The sequence below is a fragment of the Pristiophorus japonicus genome, chromosome 10 (genome assembly GCF_044704955.1).
Source record: "Pristiophorus japonicus isolate sPriJap1 chromosome 10, sPriJap1.hap1, whole genome shotgun sequence".
Lineage (NCBI taxonomy): Eukaryota > Metazoa > Chordata > Chondrichthyes > Pristiophoridae > Pristiophorus > Pristiophorus japonicus.
This window is the reverse complement of record NC_091986.1, coordinates 155,878,590-155,894,056: the sequence shown is the minus strand read 5'-3', so window position 1 is coordinate 155,894,056 and position 15,467 is coordinate 155,878,590. Positions and strand designations below refer to the sequence as shown.

General features: G+C 43.4%; 2 protein-coding genes across 2 annotated transcripts in view; both read left to right on the top strand.

The window, feature by feature from the left end:
* Positions 1-15,467, top strand: part of micu2 (mitochondrial calcium uptake 2) — a 605,104-nt gene that overhangs the window by 133,875 nt on the left and 455,762 nt on the right. The window lies entirely within an intron of this gene.
* The window catches only part of LOC139275335 (uncharacterized), a 63,664-nt gene continuing 54,290 nt past the window's right edge, over positions 6,094-15,467 (top strand). Inside the window, exons 1-3 of the mRNA XM_070892646.1 lie at positions 6,094-6,201; positions 6,313-6,473; positions 6,618-6,992. Coding sequence (XP_070748747.1) covers positions 6,407-6,473; positions 6,618-6,992 — 442 coding nt within the window. The 5' untranslated portion in view covers positions 6,094-6,201; positions 6,313-6,406. The remainder of the gene's footprint in view (positions 6,202-6,312; positions 6,474-6,617; positions 6,993-15,467) is intronic.

Here is a 15,467-nt window from a genome sequence, read left to right as displayed (position 1 = left end):
ATCCATCAGAAAATATGGAGATCGAAAACAGAGTGGGACCAACCACACTTCCTTGAGGGGGTCACTAAATAAAGACAATAAATGTATATAATTTGATATTTGCATCATCTGAGGAAGCTATGTGCCCAGTTTAGCAGTTTACTAGGTATACCACAAAGACCAGCTTGTCACTGAGGTTTTGATTCCCTACCGAGCACCATTACCACAAGGACTGCAGCATTTCACCACATTCACAGGACAATAAGGATGGGCAATAAATGTGGTCTTGCCAGCAAGGGCCACATCCCAAGAACAAATTAAAACAAAAGCATTTCTTATGCTATGAATGCTGTAGCAGTGCTGGACTACTGCTTTAAATTTGTGCTGGGCATCAAAAGAATCACTCAATTTTCTGGATTGCAAGTGTTCCATAAATTGGCCACTTTGCTCTAAAGCCAGCTTGGCAGACTGTTGTAATTGAGAAGTTGCAACAGCTCTTTGTTTTCTTGTTCTTTAATGTGATTGCCAGAAGGGATACTCACCATTTGCTAAGCCAAGGAAAGAGTGTTGACCAAAAGCTTGGTCAGAGAGGTGGGTTTTAATGAGCGTTCTCAAGGAGGTGAGGGGGAAGGCGGTGGAGAAGCACAGAGGTTTAGAGAGAGAATTCCAGAATGTGGGGCTGCAGTGGAATTCATCTTTTACTATTTAACCCTTTCAAAATGTTGAACATTTTTGTTAGATTCTTGCTTTGCTGTAGTGAATACAGTCCGAGTTTTTAAAATCTCTCATCATTACTATAATATCTTGTGCCTGATATGATCTTAGTGAATCTGTTATACTTTTTTCATATCCTTTCTTTTCTGGGTCCCAGTACTCTAACTAACTGTAGCCTAACCACTATTTGAACAGATTCATCATTACCTCCTTGCTTTTGTGTTCAGTGCCTCTATATATAAAATCCAGAATCCCATTTGTCCTTTTTATGGCTTTTTCCATCGGCAATCTTGCTTTTGAAGATGTGTATCTGCATCCCTAGATTTTTCCGTTCCTCTGTTCCATTGAGGATTTTACTATTTAGGTTATATTTTGATTTATTATTTTTCCCCATTTCACATTTATCTATACTTGAACACAGATCCATAGGTCACACCATTCACTACATCTTAGCAATAAAAGAAATACCAATTTACTCCGACTGTTTCTTTTCTGTCCTTCAACCAACCTGCTATGCATGCCATCACTTTACAACAACAACTTGTATTGATATATCACCGTTAACGTAATAAAACGTCCCAAGGCACACCACAGGAGTATTATAAGACAAAGAATAGATACCAAGCCACATAAGGAGGAATTAGGGCAAATGGCCAAAAGCTTGGTCAAACAGGTAGGTTTTAAGGAGCACCTTAAAGGAGTAACGAGAGGCGGAGAGGTTTAAGCAGAGGATTCCAGAGCTTAGGGATAGGCAGCTGAAGGCACGGCCACCAATGGTTGAACGATTATAATCAGGGATGTTCAAGAGAGCAGAATTTGAGGAGCGCAGATATCTCTTTGCGGGGGGGGGGGCGGAGGAGATTACAGAGATAGGGAGGGGCGAGGGGCGAGGCCATGGAGGCATTTGAAAACAATGATGAGAATTTTGAAATCGAAGTGTTGCTTAACCGGGAACCAATGTAGGTCAGCAAGCACTGGGGTGATGGGTGAGCGGGACTTGGTGTGAGTTAGGACACGGTTAGCCGAATTTTGGATTACCTCAAGTTTACACAGGGTAGAATGTGGGAGGCCAGCCAGGAGCGCATTTAATACCAGGGGTCTTGATCTTCCCCGAGTCTCTTATTTGGCTTTTATCAAACACTTTTTGAAAGTTCAAATATACCACATCCAATGCATTCTCTTTATCTATATGTCTGGTAATTGCCTTGAAGAATTTGATTAAATTAGTCAAGCATAACTTGCTTTTTACAAATCCATGATGACTATCCCTGATGAGCTCATACCTTTCTATGTATTAACTAATGTTATCACTTGTCATGGTATTTAAAAGTTTTCCTAGTGCTAATGTGAAACTAATTGGTCCATAATTATCTGGTCTATCCCTTGCATCTTTTTTGAACACATTCAACACCCTTCAGTCTTTTGATACAATTAACCAAAATGTTAATTTTGGTTAGAACCTCTGCTATTTCATCACTAACCTCTCTGTGAACTGCTTCACACAAAGAGAATATTTGCCAGGAATGGAGTTAAAATAGTTCAATGCATGATTTTTTTAAATTGGGGATGTGAGCAATAATGACAAAATATATTTGTTGTCCAATCCAATTTCCCCCAAGTGCATTAAGAGTCAACCATGTAGTGTGGGACTGGAGTCACATGTAGATTAGACTCGGTAGCGGGGTAGGTTCATCCCTGAAGGACATCATTGTACCAGTTGGGTTTTTACAACACTTTAGCAATGGCAATTTTTCTGATGCCAGCCCACAAATGATCAGATTTGGTGAAATTATCACATGATATGATGGAATTTGAACTCGCAACCTTTAGTTTGCTAGTCCACTACCATAACCACAAGGCATCTATACCCTGAATGTGTTATTTAGCTTCACATCACTCAAGTGATAAACACACACAGTTTTGTAACTGCTAAGTATACTCTAAACAACTAATAAAATTAATTGAGCTGTTGGAGTTGTATTTAAAACATGGCAGAATGGTTGTTATAGCGGCCTGACCTGTGTCTTTGAGTCATATTTAGTTGATGAGGCCATACTGTTGATGTACCATTCAGAAAGTAATGATTAGAGAGGCAAGTATTTTTGGAGTAATGGATAGAAGGCACAGTATTACAGTATTTGTACCATTAACAAAACTGCAGAAGATCTAAAAAAGGAAGTGTAGGTTAACAAGGGGAGGAGCACTTCAAAGAACTCTGAAAAATATGTGATATTGTATTGTGTGTGTCTTGGTTAATCCTTGCCAGTGAACCAAGATCTAGTTCGATCAAGCCCATGTGGTGGCTGGTGTGCAACGGCCACCGCACGTTAAAAAAATCGACACGCAGCCATCGTCCACCCTTCAACATATGGGGCCCAAATTTCCACATGATTTGTGCCTGATTTTTAGGAGCAACTGGTGGATAACGGACTATCTTAGAAATCGCAATTCTCCACATTTTTTTTTCTGCAGTTCTAGTCAGGTAGAACAGTTCTACTTTGGAACAGAATTTTTTCTTCAAAAGGGGGCGTGTCCGGCCACTGACGCCTGATTTCAAAGTTTCCACAGTGAAAACGTACTCCAAACTAACTTAGAATGGAGCAAGTGAAGATTTTTGTAGAACTGAAAAAACCTGTTTTACACATTAAAAAATCAGGCGCAGGTTACAAATTAGGCGTCCAGAACGAGGTGGGGGGGGAGGGAAGTCATTAAATTCTACAATAAATCCTTAGTTATACTTAGACAAATATTATACAAATAAATCCAACCTGAATAAACATTTATAAGCAAAGAAAAGATTAAATAAACCATGTTCCTACCTGTGTGAAAGTTCTTCAGGCAGGCCTTTAGGAAGCGGTTTGCCGTCGGGACCGAAGGCTGAATGGGCCGGGCCCGAGATTTCGGGCAGGGCCCGTCCCCAGCACCAGAGGTAGGTGGCGTTGGGTCGGGTCAGGGAGAGAGGTTCGGTTCGGGTCGGCGGGGGAGGGAGGGAGGGAGGTCAGGTCGGATCCAGTCCGGGGGCGAGAGTAGAGTCGGGTGGGAGCGGCGGCGACAGACGCAGACGGGTCGAGTCGGGTCCGGTCCGGTCGGGGGGGGGGGGGGGGGGGCGGAAGCAGGAGCGGCGGGGAAGCAGGAGCGGCAGCGACCGTCGGGTCCGGTCCGGTCGGAGGGGGGGTGGGGGGGGGGAAGCGGGAGTCGGCAGGAAGCAGGAGCTGGCCATGGGAGGAGCCTTATTCACGCAGCCCCAGTGAGGCCATTCGGCGAGGGCTAGGGGCTGCGTGCTTCGGGCCCCTCCCACACAGTTTCGGGCGCCTGGAGCTACTGCACTTGCGTGCCCACTGTAGCGCGCATGTGCAGAGCTCCCGGCACTGTTTTCGGCGCAGGGTCCTAGCTCCGCCCCCTATAGCTCCTGCTGCGCCGCGCCGAGGGCCAGAGGACCTGCAGGGAGGTGGAGAATACGGAGGGTTTTTTTAGGCGCACTTTGTGGCGCGAAAAACGCGAGCCCAGCTCAGAGGGGCGCCCGTTTTTTATCGTGTGGAAACTTGGGCCCATAGTTCGGGATTATCCCTCGAGCAGCAAGTTCTTTCTAATATGTGATTTTATGTGTGAATGAATTTGTTCCTCCTGATTAGGAGTGACCAAGTCATAATTCATTTCCATAAATTTTCTGAACTGCACTATAAATTTGCTCTGAACATTTTGGGAGATATTCAAAGGAAACATTTACAGAATTACCATTCTTTTTTCTGTCTATTTTCTCCTCTCCTTTCCTTTCCTGAAGGCACTTGCTCCTTGCAGGGCTACAGCTCCACAGGTGTCCGTCTCCCTCAATTACCTCGCCAAATAGCCGTTATTTATGTGAGAGACTTGACAGTAACTGTTAGCAGCGTATTCAATTCAGGAGGGGATCTCCACTAAACCAGATCTTGCCTCCATCCAGTGTCCAAATACACACCTTCAGCAAGGGCAACTAGAATAAACATCCAGGATTTGTGCAAATGTCCCATTTTTAACTAAAGAAACAAATGACACTTTTTTGGTATGCAAGATACAGCTTTTCCACTGTTGAGCTGGAAAATCAACATAAATAATGTTTACGTATTAAAGTGCATTAAAATGTTTACATAAAGCTTCTAAATTCATAGGATATCATTATCTACAAGTGGTGATAGTCAAAGGAAAACCCAAGATTGAATCGTTGTCTAAGCTTTGATAAATAGGTGATAGTAATTAGAGGAAAAAAGCATTGCTTGCAGATTATATTAACCCAAAGCATTTTTGAAACATTTGTTGAGTTTTAAAATGCAAATTATACACAATGAATGAATTTAATAAATTGGGGGAACCTTTGGTTCTAAAACATGACAATAATTTCAAATGTGATTTCCATAAGGTTCTATAATTTAGGTTGGAGTATTCAGTTGTGGGTTTTTGCAAAGTTGTGCGTTGTATTTTTGATGATTTTTGCATCTATGAAAACGACAAAGACAAAGGGGGAGAAACTCACTCAGGATAAATTACGTTCTCGTTCACAACTTGTTCAACCAGTTCAAATGAAATACAGGAGGCCCATTCTGGAGGATTTTTTTGTGAAATAGACTATTAGCTGGTCTCCCATCATGTTTATACTTCCTTTTGTTTCTTCACTTTTCAGTGGCATTGACACTACATTTTAACATTGGTCCGACCAAGAACTTCAGCAACTATTTTCAGCTGGTGCATTTTAGGCAGCGGCACAGTTTTATGGACTTGTACATTTCTCACCTGAATGTAAAAGATCTAGACAGTAGAAAGCTTGGGGTCAAGTTTCGGGCCACGCCTAGAACGGTGCAGCCCCGACATGGACGCCCGTTGGCGAGACAAAAATGTACCTTACAATTCTCGGGCTCCCTGCAGGTCCCTCGGAGCTCGGCGCGGGGGGCGGAGCCACAGAGTCGTGCCGATTCTGCAAGTACAGGGGGTGGGGCTAAGTCAAATGAGAATGTTGTGCGCGCACGCGCAGTAGCCCATAAACATTGGCACTCGGCCATTTTTAAAGGAACTTGAAGAAAAGTGCTGATTTGTTTCGTGGACCTCTGGAAACGCTTGGGATTTAATTTTGGTGATTTTTTTTGGTGTCTGAAGGAGTGCTTTTAGCAGCACTGTTGAAGAAATCACCTGCTGAAATCCGTGAGTGCTGCTTTTCACTGCTAAACTTCCAGAACAGGTGCTTGCAAAATAAGGACTGTGTGTTTTGAAAAATCAGACTGTCAATTCAATACAGCAATGGAACAACATCCATCAAGAACAAAGAATTTCTTGCATGAAGAAGTGGAGATATTAGTCAACGTCATTGAGCAGAGATGGCAGGAGCTAGATACCAGCAACAGAGGTCGCATAAAAGTACCACCTAAAGAAATGAAGAAACGCTGGAACCAAGTTGCAGAAGATTACTGCGCAGTGGTGCATAACATGAGATCTGGAAGCCAGTGTAAAAAGAAATGGCACGACCTTGGTCAAGTAGTTAGTGTAAGTAATATTTTCAATTTTTAATGTAATCGTAATTGTAATGTGACTATCTGTATGTCCCACCCTGCAGAAAGACGCACTCAGAAAAAAGTAATATTTTACTCTTTGCAGAAGAAATTGGCCCACAACAAAAGGGAAGCAACTTGGAGGAGGAGGCGTGCCCAATCAGCATCCACTGACATCCTTGGAACAGAGGGTAGCTGCTATGATGAGTCGTATATGGAGAAAAGCAATTAGTACAGCACAAGCTGGGCCCGCACGCGAGGAAGAGGGTAAGTCCTGAAAATGCATTGTGGCCCTTCAAATCAACCTGCTGCCTGGCCTGCTATGTGTGAGAGTACTCATGCCACCCATCCTGCACCCCCCGCCCCCCAACCTTGCTGTTAAACATTTGACTGTTCTGATGTATTTTGCAGAACATGATGATGATGATGCCAACCCTGAGGATCCTGAAGATACAGAACAAGAACCAGTACAACCAGATGCGGACGATCCAGACTGGATGATGGCGGCGATGACTGAAATGTCCACAGAGGAGAGCTTCCAAATTAATGCTTATGAGCCCCTATTAAGGAGCATCAGAGTTTCAACTCCTTGCATAGGTTCTGGTTCCACCTTCCATGGTTTTGATTCCGATGTTGCAGGTCCCAGTGGTGCTGGTGATATAATGGAGCAGTTTACAGACATTCACCCACCACCCCAGCCCACGGCTCGCACTCGAGTGCTGCCGTCTGGAACACCGAGCGTCCCACCGTCCCAGCCCGCGCCTCCCAGTGTAGTGGTGCCGCGAGGCAGACCCAAGGAGATTGGAGACACGCTCTCCTGAGATGCAGCGTGCAACAGATGTGGCTCAGGTTGTGGCATTGGGTATGGAGACCAATCAGCTTACCCGATCACTCATCGGTGGCGTCAATGCAGTGGGTGAAGAGGTGACGGTCCTGACGGGAGAAATAGCAGTAAGACACGGGAACTTAGGGAGGGAATGTCCGAGGGAGTGCAATCGACGGCACAGGCCGTCAGGGAGGGCATGCAAGTGACGGCACAGGCCGTCATGGAGGTAGCTGCTGCAATAAGGGCACACAGCCCCACCAATCAAATGACACCCCCATGAAGAAGTGAACATTCACTGAGATGTGGATGCGAGATGGTTGCAGCCTTTCGTTGCTGCTTTTGTTCTTGTTCTTGATGTAGCTGTATGTAGTAGTGTTTTTCACATTGAAATTGTTTTGTAACTTTTGTAACTTTGCAACTTATAAGTGATCTTAGGGTTTTTAAGTGATCTTTTTGTGTAAATGCTCTCACTTTTTGTAACTTATTTAATTTTGAACCTAAAAAGTGATCTTGAAGTTTAAGTGATCTTGAGTGTAAGATTTTTCACATTGAAATTGTTTTGTAACTTTTGTAACTTTACAAGTTTATAAGTGATCTTAAAGTTTTTAAGTGATCTTCAAGAGTAATATTAAAAAGTAAAGTGTGATACAATAAATATTTTATTACAGTGACGTTAACTTTTCAATAAAATATTTTTTCATTAAAACTGATTCATCTTCCATTAACACAACACAACGTAGGGGCGTCGTGAGCCAGGTGGTAAGGCCGTACCCTTTGTCTCCCAGTAGTAGCCAGCTCTGCCCTTCTGGGTGCTGCCAGGGTATCTCGCATCGACTGACATGTTACGCTGCTTGTCGTCACACACGGGCTGCACATTGATGGAGTGGAAACCTTTTCTATTCCTGTACTGCTCCGAATCCTCCACAGGTGCTCGCAAGGCTATGTGGATACAATCAATGCAGCCCTGTACCTTTGTGAAGCCAGCAATCCTGAAGAAGCCCACAGCCCCCTCATGGATCGCTTGTGCGGTCATTGGAAAATTGATAGTCATTCCTCCGCAAATGCAGTGCAGTCGTGACCTGGTAAACGCAGGCATGTATTGCACATTGAGAGATGGCGCACACAGTTGTAGCCTGAAACGATCCCGAGGCATAGAAGGTAAGTGCAGCTGTTACCTTCACTTCAACAGACAAGGCAGTTGGCGTTCTGCTTCTGGGCTGCAAATCTGCTCTCAGCATATCACAGATCTCAACGACAACTTCTCTGCGGAAACGCAGCCTTTTGACACAATCAGCCTCGCTCATGTCCAGGTACAAGTGCCTAGCTTGATATTGCCGACGTGGGTAAGGTCTCCTGCCCATCAGCCTACTGGCTATGACATTCCTGGTGCGGTGAGCTCTAATCAATTCTCTCCTATGCAGTGAATTGCTGGCGAACCATTGCATAATCCGTGGTGTTGACAATGCAGCACCCATTCTGCAATTACAAATTTAAGTTTCAAACTGGCTATCTGGCTGCCCCTCCTGTCCCCTGGCCAAATGGCCTCAGCTTCCCTCGCAGCTCGAAGGCTGCTTCCTGTGTCTTCGGCCGCCGTCAGCCACTGCCGCCGCCCCTATCCCGTGACCGAATGGCCTCAGCTTCCCTCGCTGCTTGAAGGCTGCTTCCTGTGTCTTCAGCCGCCGTCAGCCACTGCCGCCGCCCCTATCCCATGGCCGAATGGCCTCAGCTTCCCTCGCAGCTCGAAGGCTGCTTGCTGTGTCTTCGGCTGCCATCGAGCCAGACACCGCCCGTGTCTCCTACATGGAAGGAAGGCCTGCCTGAAGCACCGCAGCTCAAAGGCTGCTGCTGCTTCACACGGGTAGGAATATTCAATATTTTGTATTTGCTTTGTTTATAATTTTTTTATTCAGGATGGCTCTTTTTTTTATATAAGTAAGAGCTGAATGCTTGTAGAATTGAATTACTTCCCTTCCCCCCCCGTTCCCTACGTCTGATTTGTAACCTAGGCCTGATTTCTAAAGTGTAGGCAAGGTTTTTCTGAGCGTAGAAACATTTATACTTACTCCATTCTAAGTTAGTTTGGAGTAAGTTTTCACTGCCTAAACTTTCAAAACAGGCGTAAGTGGCCGGACATGCCCCCTTTTGGGAAAAAAAAAATCTGTTCCAAAATGAAACTGTTCTAACTGACTAGAACTGGAGCAAACTAAATGCCGAGAATTGCAATTTCTAAGATACTCCATTCTAAACCAGTTGCTCCAAAAAAATAACAACTCAGGCCGAAACTTGACCCCCCTTGTGAGCACTTTTTGAGAATTGCCAAAGTGCATTGTAACTACTAGCTGTATGTGTGAATAATTAGTCAGTCTTCAGTCCTTCTCAGCTACCTCATTCTAGGTTCTGTTTCGATAACTGATCTGCTAATTCTCAACCATGTTCATTACTTTGTGCTGAACTTGCAGCAAACTGCAAGATTTGGATTAAGTATACTAAGGTACTCGAGCAAACTTGTCTGACACTTTTAATTTGCTTTGATATTGGTGGCTACCTACATAAGTGGTAGCATCCTCTGTCATTGAACTACAGTACGCAGACGACTCTTGCCTCTGCCCACACTGAGGCCGAACTCTAAGCCATCGTCAACACCTTCACCAAGGCGTACGAGGTCATTGGGCCTTACGCTAAACATTCGTAAGACAAAAGTCCTCTACCAACCTGACCCCACCACACAGCACTGCCCCCTCGTTTATCAAAATCCACAATGAGGCCTTGAACAAAGTGGACCATTTTCCATACCTCGAGAGCCTACTGTCAGCTAGGGCAGGCATTGACAACGAGGTCCAACATCGCCTTCAGTGCGCCAGCGCAGCCTTCGGTCGCCTGAGGAAGAGAGTGTTTGGAGACCAGGACCTCAAATCTGGCACCAAGCTTATGGTCTACAGGGCAGTAGTAATACCCGCCCTCCTATATGGCTCAGAGACGTGGACTATATACAGCACACACCTCAAAATGCTGGAGAAATACCACCAGCGCTGCCTTCGCAAGATCCTGAAAATCCATTGGCAGGATAGACACACCAACGTCAGTATTCTTGCTCAAGCCAACATCCTCAGCATCAAAGCATTGACCATGCTTGATCAGCTCCGTTGGGCGGGCCACATCGTCTGCATGCCCGACACGAGACTCCCAAAACAAGCGCTCTACGCGGAGCTTCGACACGGCAAGAGAGTCCCAGGTGGGCAGAGGAAACGCTTCAAGGCCACCCTCAAAGCCTCCTTGATAAAAGTGCAACATCCCCACTGATTCCTGGGAATCCCTGGGCCACAACCGCCCAAAATGGAGGAAGAGCATCTGGGAGGGCGCTGAGTACCTCAAGTCCCATCGCCGAGAACAAGCAGAAACTAAGCGTAGACAGCGGAAGGAGCGTACGTCAACCCAGACTCCCCACCCACCCTTTCCTTCAACCCCTGTATGCCCCACCTGTGACAGAGGCTGTAGGTCCCGCATTGGACTCCTCAGTTACCTGAGAACTCCTTTTTAGAGTGGAAGCAAGTCATCCTCGACTCCGAGGGACTGCCCATGATAACATATGTGGCAACCTCTGGTATTGCAAGTTAGATTTATTACCTTGAGTTCAGAGGGTTGAGGGATGATTTAAGTGTTTAAAATTATAAAAAGATTTGATAGGGCAGATACAGAGAAACTATTTCCTCTGGTGAGGGAACCCAGAACAAGGAGGCACAATTAGAGCTAGGTCATTCAGGAGTGAAGTCAGGAAGCACCTTTTCACACACAGGGTAGTGGAAATCTGGAATTATTTCCTCAAAAGGGTGTGGATGCTGGGTCAATTGAAATTTTCAAGACAGTTCGACAGATTTTTATAGGTAACGGTATCGAGGGATACGGATCAAAGGCAGGTAAATGGAGTTGAGCTACAGATCAGCTATGATCCAATTGAATGGCGAAATCTACTCGAAGGGCTCAACAGCCTACTCCTGTTCATGCTCAGTCACATTTTTCTTCCTCGCTTCTTAATTTGACAGCCTTTTCCAAGTCTGACACCTTCTTTCCAATATTGTTCCTGGGACATGATTCCACAGTGGCTTCATACGTGATCCCACATCTGCTTTACCAATTGCCATTGGTGGCTTGTCTTTCCTTCATTGTGGGCACTTCATGTCTTCACACCGTCTTGTACGATTTGTAAATCTTGACCGAATAATCTGTTGGACTCACCCTCAAACTATCACAGAAACTAAACATTCCGCCGCTGTAATGACCCATAGTCTGTGATTTCCACTGGTTAAATGGTTATTTAGCTACTTCAGTTGCATTCTTGCACTGCTTTCTGTTTGGCCACTCAGTTGCATCTTACTTTCCCAGCTCATCCTAGAGTTTCCAGAAAGCATCTGGAATAAAGTGGGATATTTTGCAAATATTTTTTTCAAAAAGGGCAACATTTTATCTCCCATTTTAAGGCACTGTCTGTGCACGAAGAGCATTTTGCCCCCTTTCTTTGTTCTTTGCCTTAGGTTACAAGTTCAAACATAATTGCAAAATTTACCAGCACAATTTCCTCTATTTGGATAGTAATATGTAGCGCGCTGATAGCTAAATAATTCAAGTGTTGCAATTAGAAATTTCAGTTAGAAGTTTTTGCTATGTGCCCTCATCTTCAGCAACCAGAATGACTGAAGAAGATTAGAAGTCGCACAGTGGCTTTGTAGGCAAGTACATTGCATGATGTGGCTCTAAGCCATACAGATCGAAAGGTCCCGAATTTGATACCCAGTTTGTGTTGTTATTTGATCACAGCTGGAGCATAACTGGCCTCTATGATTTAGGATTAGGAAGGTGAAACATCAACCAGAAATTCCACTCCGAATCACTGCTGAAAGATTAAAGCTACAGAATTACAACTTTAGACTTGAATAAAAATGGATGACGTTTTACATATTACAGGAAGAGCATGTTTCACTTAAAAATAATCCTGGTTTACTGGGTACTTACTGCCCTGTACATGTAGTGACAATCATGGAAGGCAAAGTACACTTTCAAATGTGGTCTTCCAGGAATGCATAAAGTGTCTGGTCTTAATTGCACACACTGCATTAGGAAAACCTGATCTTCAGTTCAATGAGTTTAGCCTGCCTCTTCTCTTGCTTCCTCCCCACCACCCAAATTCATGGGAATTCACCACCTTGTGCGACAGAAGCTCTATCTTTACCCTTTTTGAGTTACATTATGTCACGTAGTGCTGGGTTGAGCTCGCAGAAAGTAGTAGTATTAGAAACAAAAAGAAAAATAATGCACATGTAAAACTGAAAACAAAAACAAAAAGCAGGAAATACTCAGATCAGGCAGCATCTGTGGAAAAACATTTCAAATCTAAAGACCCTATAATCGGGATTTAGGTCTGAAATGTTGACTGACTGACTTCTGTTTCTCCACAGATATATAGGTGATATTTGGATTTCTCTTCCATTGTAGGGTATTTTCTGTTTTGAGCTGGACTGAAAGGTAGAGCGCTCTACTTCTAGAGGGAGGAAACCCGTCCTGCTGAATTTTCGGAGTGAAATTAGGAAACGTATACACACAGAGGGTAATAGAAGTTTGGAATTCTCTTCCACAAACAGCAATTGAAAGAAAAAAGAAAGACTTGCATTCATATAGCACCTTTCACGATCTCAGGACATCCTAAAGCACTTTACAGGCAGTGCTCTAGACAGAGCTAAATGATCCCAAACCCAATGGATCAGATCAAAGCTCTGCAGTCCTGCCACATCCAGTCATGAATGATAGCGGACAATTAAACAACTAACTGGAGGAGCAGGCTCCATGAACATTCTCATCCTTAATGATAGAGTAACCCAGCATGCGAGTGCAAAAGACAAGACTGAAGCATTTGCAACCATCTTCAACCAGAAGTGTTGAGTGGATGATCCATCTCGGCCTTCTCCTGAGGTCCCTACCATCACAGAAGCAGTCTTCAGCCAATTCAATTCACTCTACGTGATATCAAGAAACTGCTGACGCACTGGATACAACAAAGGCTATAGACCACGACAACATCCCGGCTGTCGTGCTGAAGACTTGTGCTCCAGAACTAGCAGCGCCGTTAGCAAAGCTGTTCCAGTACAGCTACAACACTGGCATCTATCCGACAATGAGGAAAACTGCCCATGTATGCCCTGTCCACACAAAACAGGACAAATCCAATCTGGCCAATTACCGCCCCATCCGTCTACTTTCAATCATCAGCAAAGTGATGGAAGTTTTGTCGACAGTGCTGTCAAGCGACACTTACTCACCAAATAACCTGCTCACCGATGCTCAGTTTGGGTTCCATCAGGACCACTCGGCTCCAGACCTCATTACAGCCTTGGTACAAACATGGACCAAAAGAACTGAATTCCAGAGGTGAGGTGAGAGTGATTGCCCTTGACATCAAAGCAGCATTTAACTGAGTGTGGCGTCAAGGAGCCCTAGTCGAATTTGAAGTCAATGGGAGTTGGAGAAAATAATGGAGAAAATTCTTCATTGGCTGAAGTCATATCTAGCTAGTACAAAGGAAGATGGTTGGGGTTGTTGGAGGCCAATCATCACAGCCCCAGGATATCAATTGCAGGAGTTCCTCAGGGAAATGTCCTAGGCCCAACTATCTTCAGTTGCTTCTTCAATGACCTTCCCTCCATCATAAGGTCAGAAGTGGGGATGTTCGCTGATGATTGCACAGTGTTCAGTTTCATTTGCAACTCCTCAGATAATTAAACAGTCCATGCCCGCATGCAGCATGAGGTTGTGGATATTTCTGCAGCTAGCCGTGGTAGCGTTTCGTCATGCATAGAAGAGACAGTAGAGCTGGGATTTTTCCATTTAGGTCAAATCATATAATCTCTGCATAAACTATGAATTCATATTAATCATGAAGACTGAATTAATATCTCACTAAAGAAAAAATCTTCAATTAAGCCAAAATAGTCTCCAACGGGCTGATGTGAGCTGCAAATTTCTGCTGAAACTTGTTCTCATAAATGTTTAAAAGCAATATGAATCTATTGCTTGCCATAAATTTCTGCAAAAATAGGATCATCCAATCTTTTATGTATAAATTAATACTATTAAATAAATGAGCTAGATTATGTATCAGACCTTTTCTAAATATGTATAATCTGCAGTTTTCCCTCAGTTGAGCTGGTAAATCAACTTAGAAAAGATCTTTATTTGTGGAAGTAAAGTGCATTCACATGTTTACACACAGCTCCTATATCCAATGTCATAATCTACAGGTGGTGATAGTCAAAAGAAAACAGCAATAAATCTTTACTGAGCTTTTTCATAAATTGGATGATGGTAATCAGAAAAAGGTTTGTAAATTACAGTAATCCTAAATATATGAAATGTTTGAAAACTTTAAGTACCTTTTTTCTATGATAATTTACTGTTGGATCAGGAAAGGCATTGTTTTTAAACCATTCTATCTTTCAGCCATTTTGTATGCTTTTGTGTTTTGCAAAGCTTGGTCCATTATATATCTTCCTGTTGTGAGTTGTAGCGGGGTGGGCAATGAGGCTGCTGTGGAAATTAGTAAGTTCAAGAAACATTAAAAATGATGTCCACCTGTAGCCATTTTAAAATTCCTAGTCTGAAGATCATACAGTAGAGGATGGTTTTAGGAACCCACTCACTGAGCATTGCAGCAGATGTATCCATGTTGCCTTCAACTTGTGTTATCAGTTAAAATGAAATACTTACACAAGGTCTGTTGTGATAGATTTGTTTGCTGGAACAAATTGCATTAGATGGCCTCATCCACCTTTATGTATCTTTTGGCGTATTAGTTCTCTTTAATGTCATTGACACTGCATTTTAAATTGTGTATCACCAAGAAATGAAGTTCATGCAGTCTGCCATTAGAAAGACTGACTTTATAAACAATTTTTAAATTTAAATTTAATAGATTTTATCCATAAGTAAATAATTTTTAAAAAAAACAAGGGATTTCTAGTTTTAAATGTTGTTAATTGTTGTCGTTGAAATGATAGAATATTTTCCTATACATGTGTTCAAGTAATATAGGATAGCAATCCAAAAGGTAGCCATTTAGTTTCTTGAGCCCATATGGAAACGAATAGAAAAAAATGCATTTCTTGTTTCAAAATGAGAAAAGCTTTTGCTGAGACGATGGTGTAAATTGTGTGCAAGATGACACTCATAACTCCTCCTTACCTGCCCTTGGTAGAGGCAGTGTGAAACTGGACTGGAGAACACAATGTTGCTCCTCAATTATATAGCTGTTTACTTTGATGTTCATGCAAAACATTTGATGATCAAAGGATTTCTTTTCAGTGGTCAGGCAATTAAGGTGTTAACCATTTCTAACACTTTAGTAGATAAAGCTGAGTATCTCTTGGCCATCTAATTGTTTGCTTTTAAGA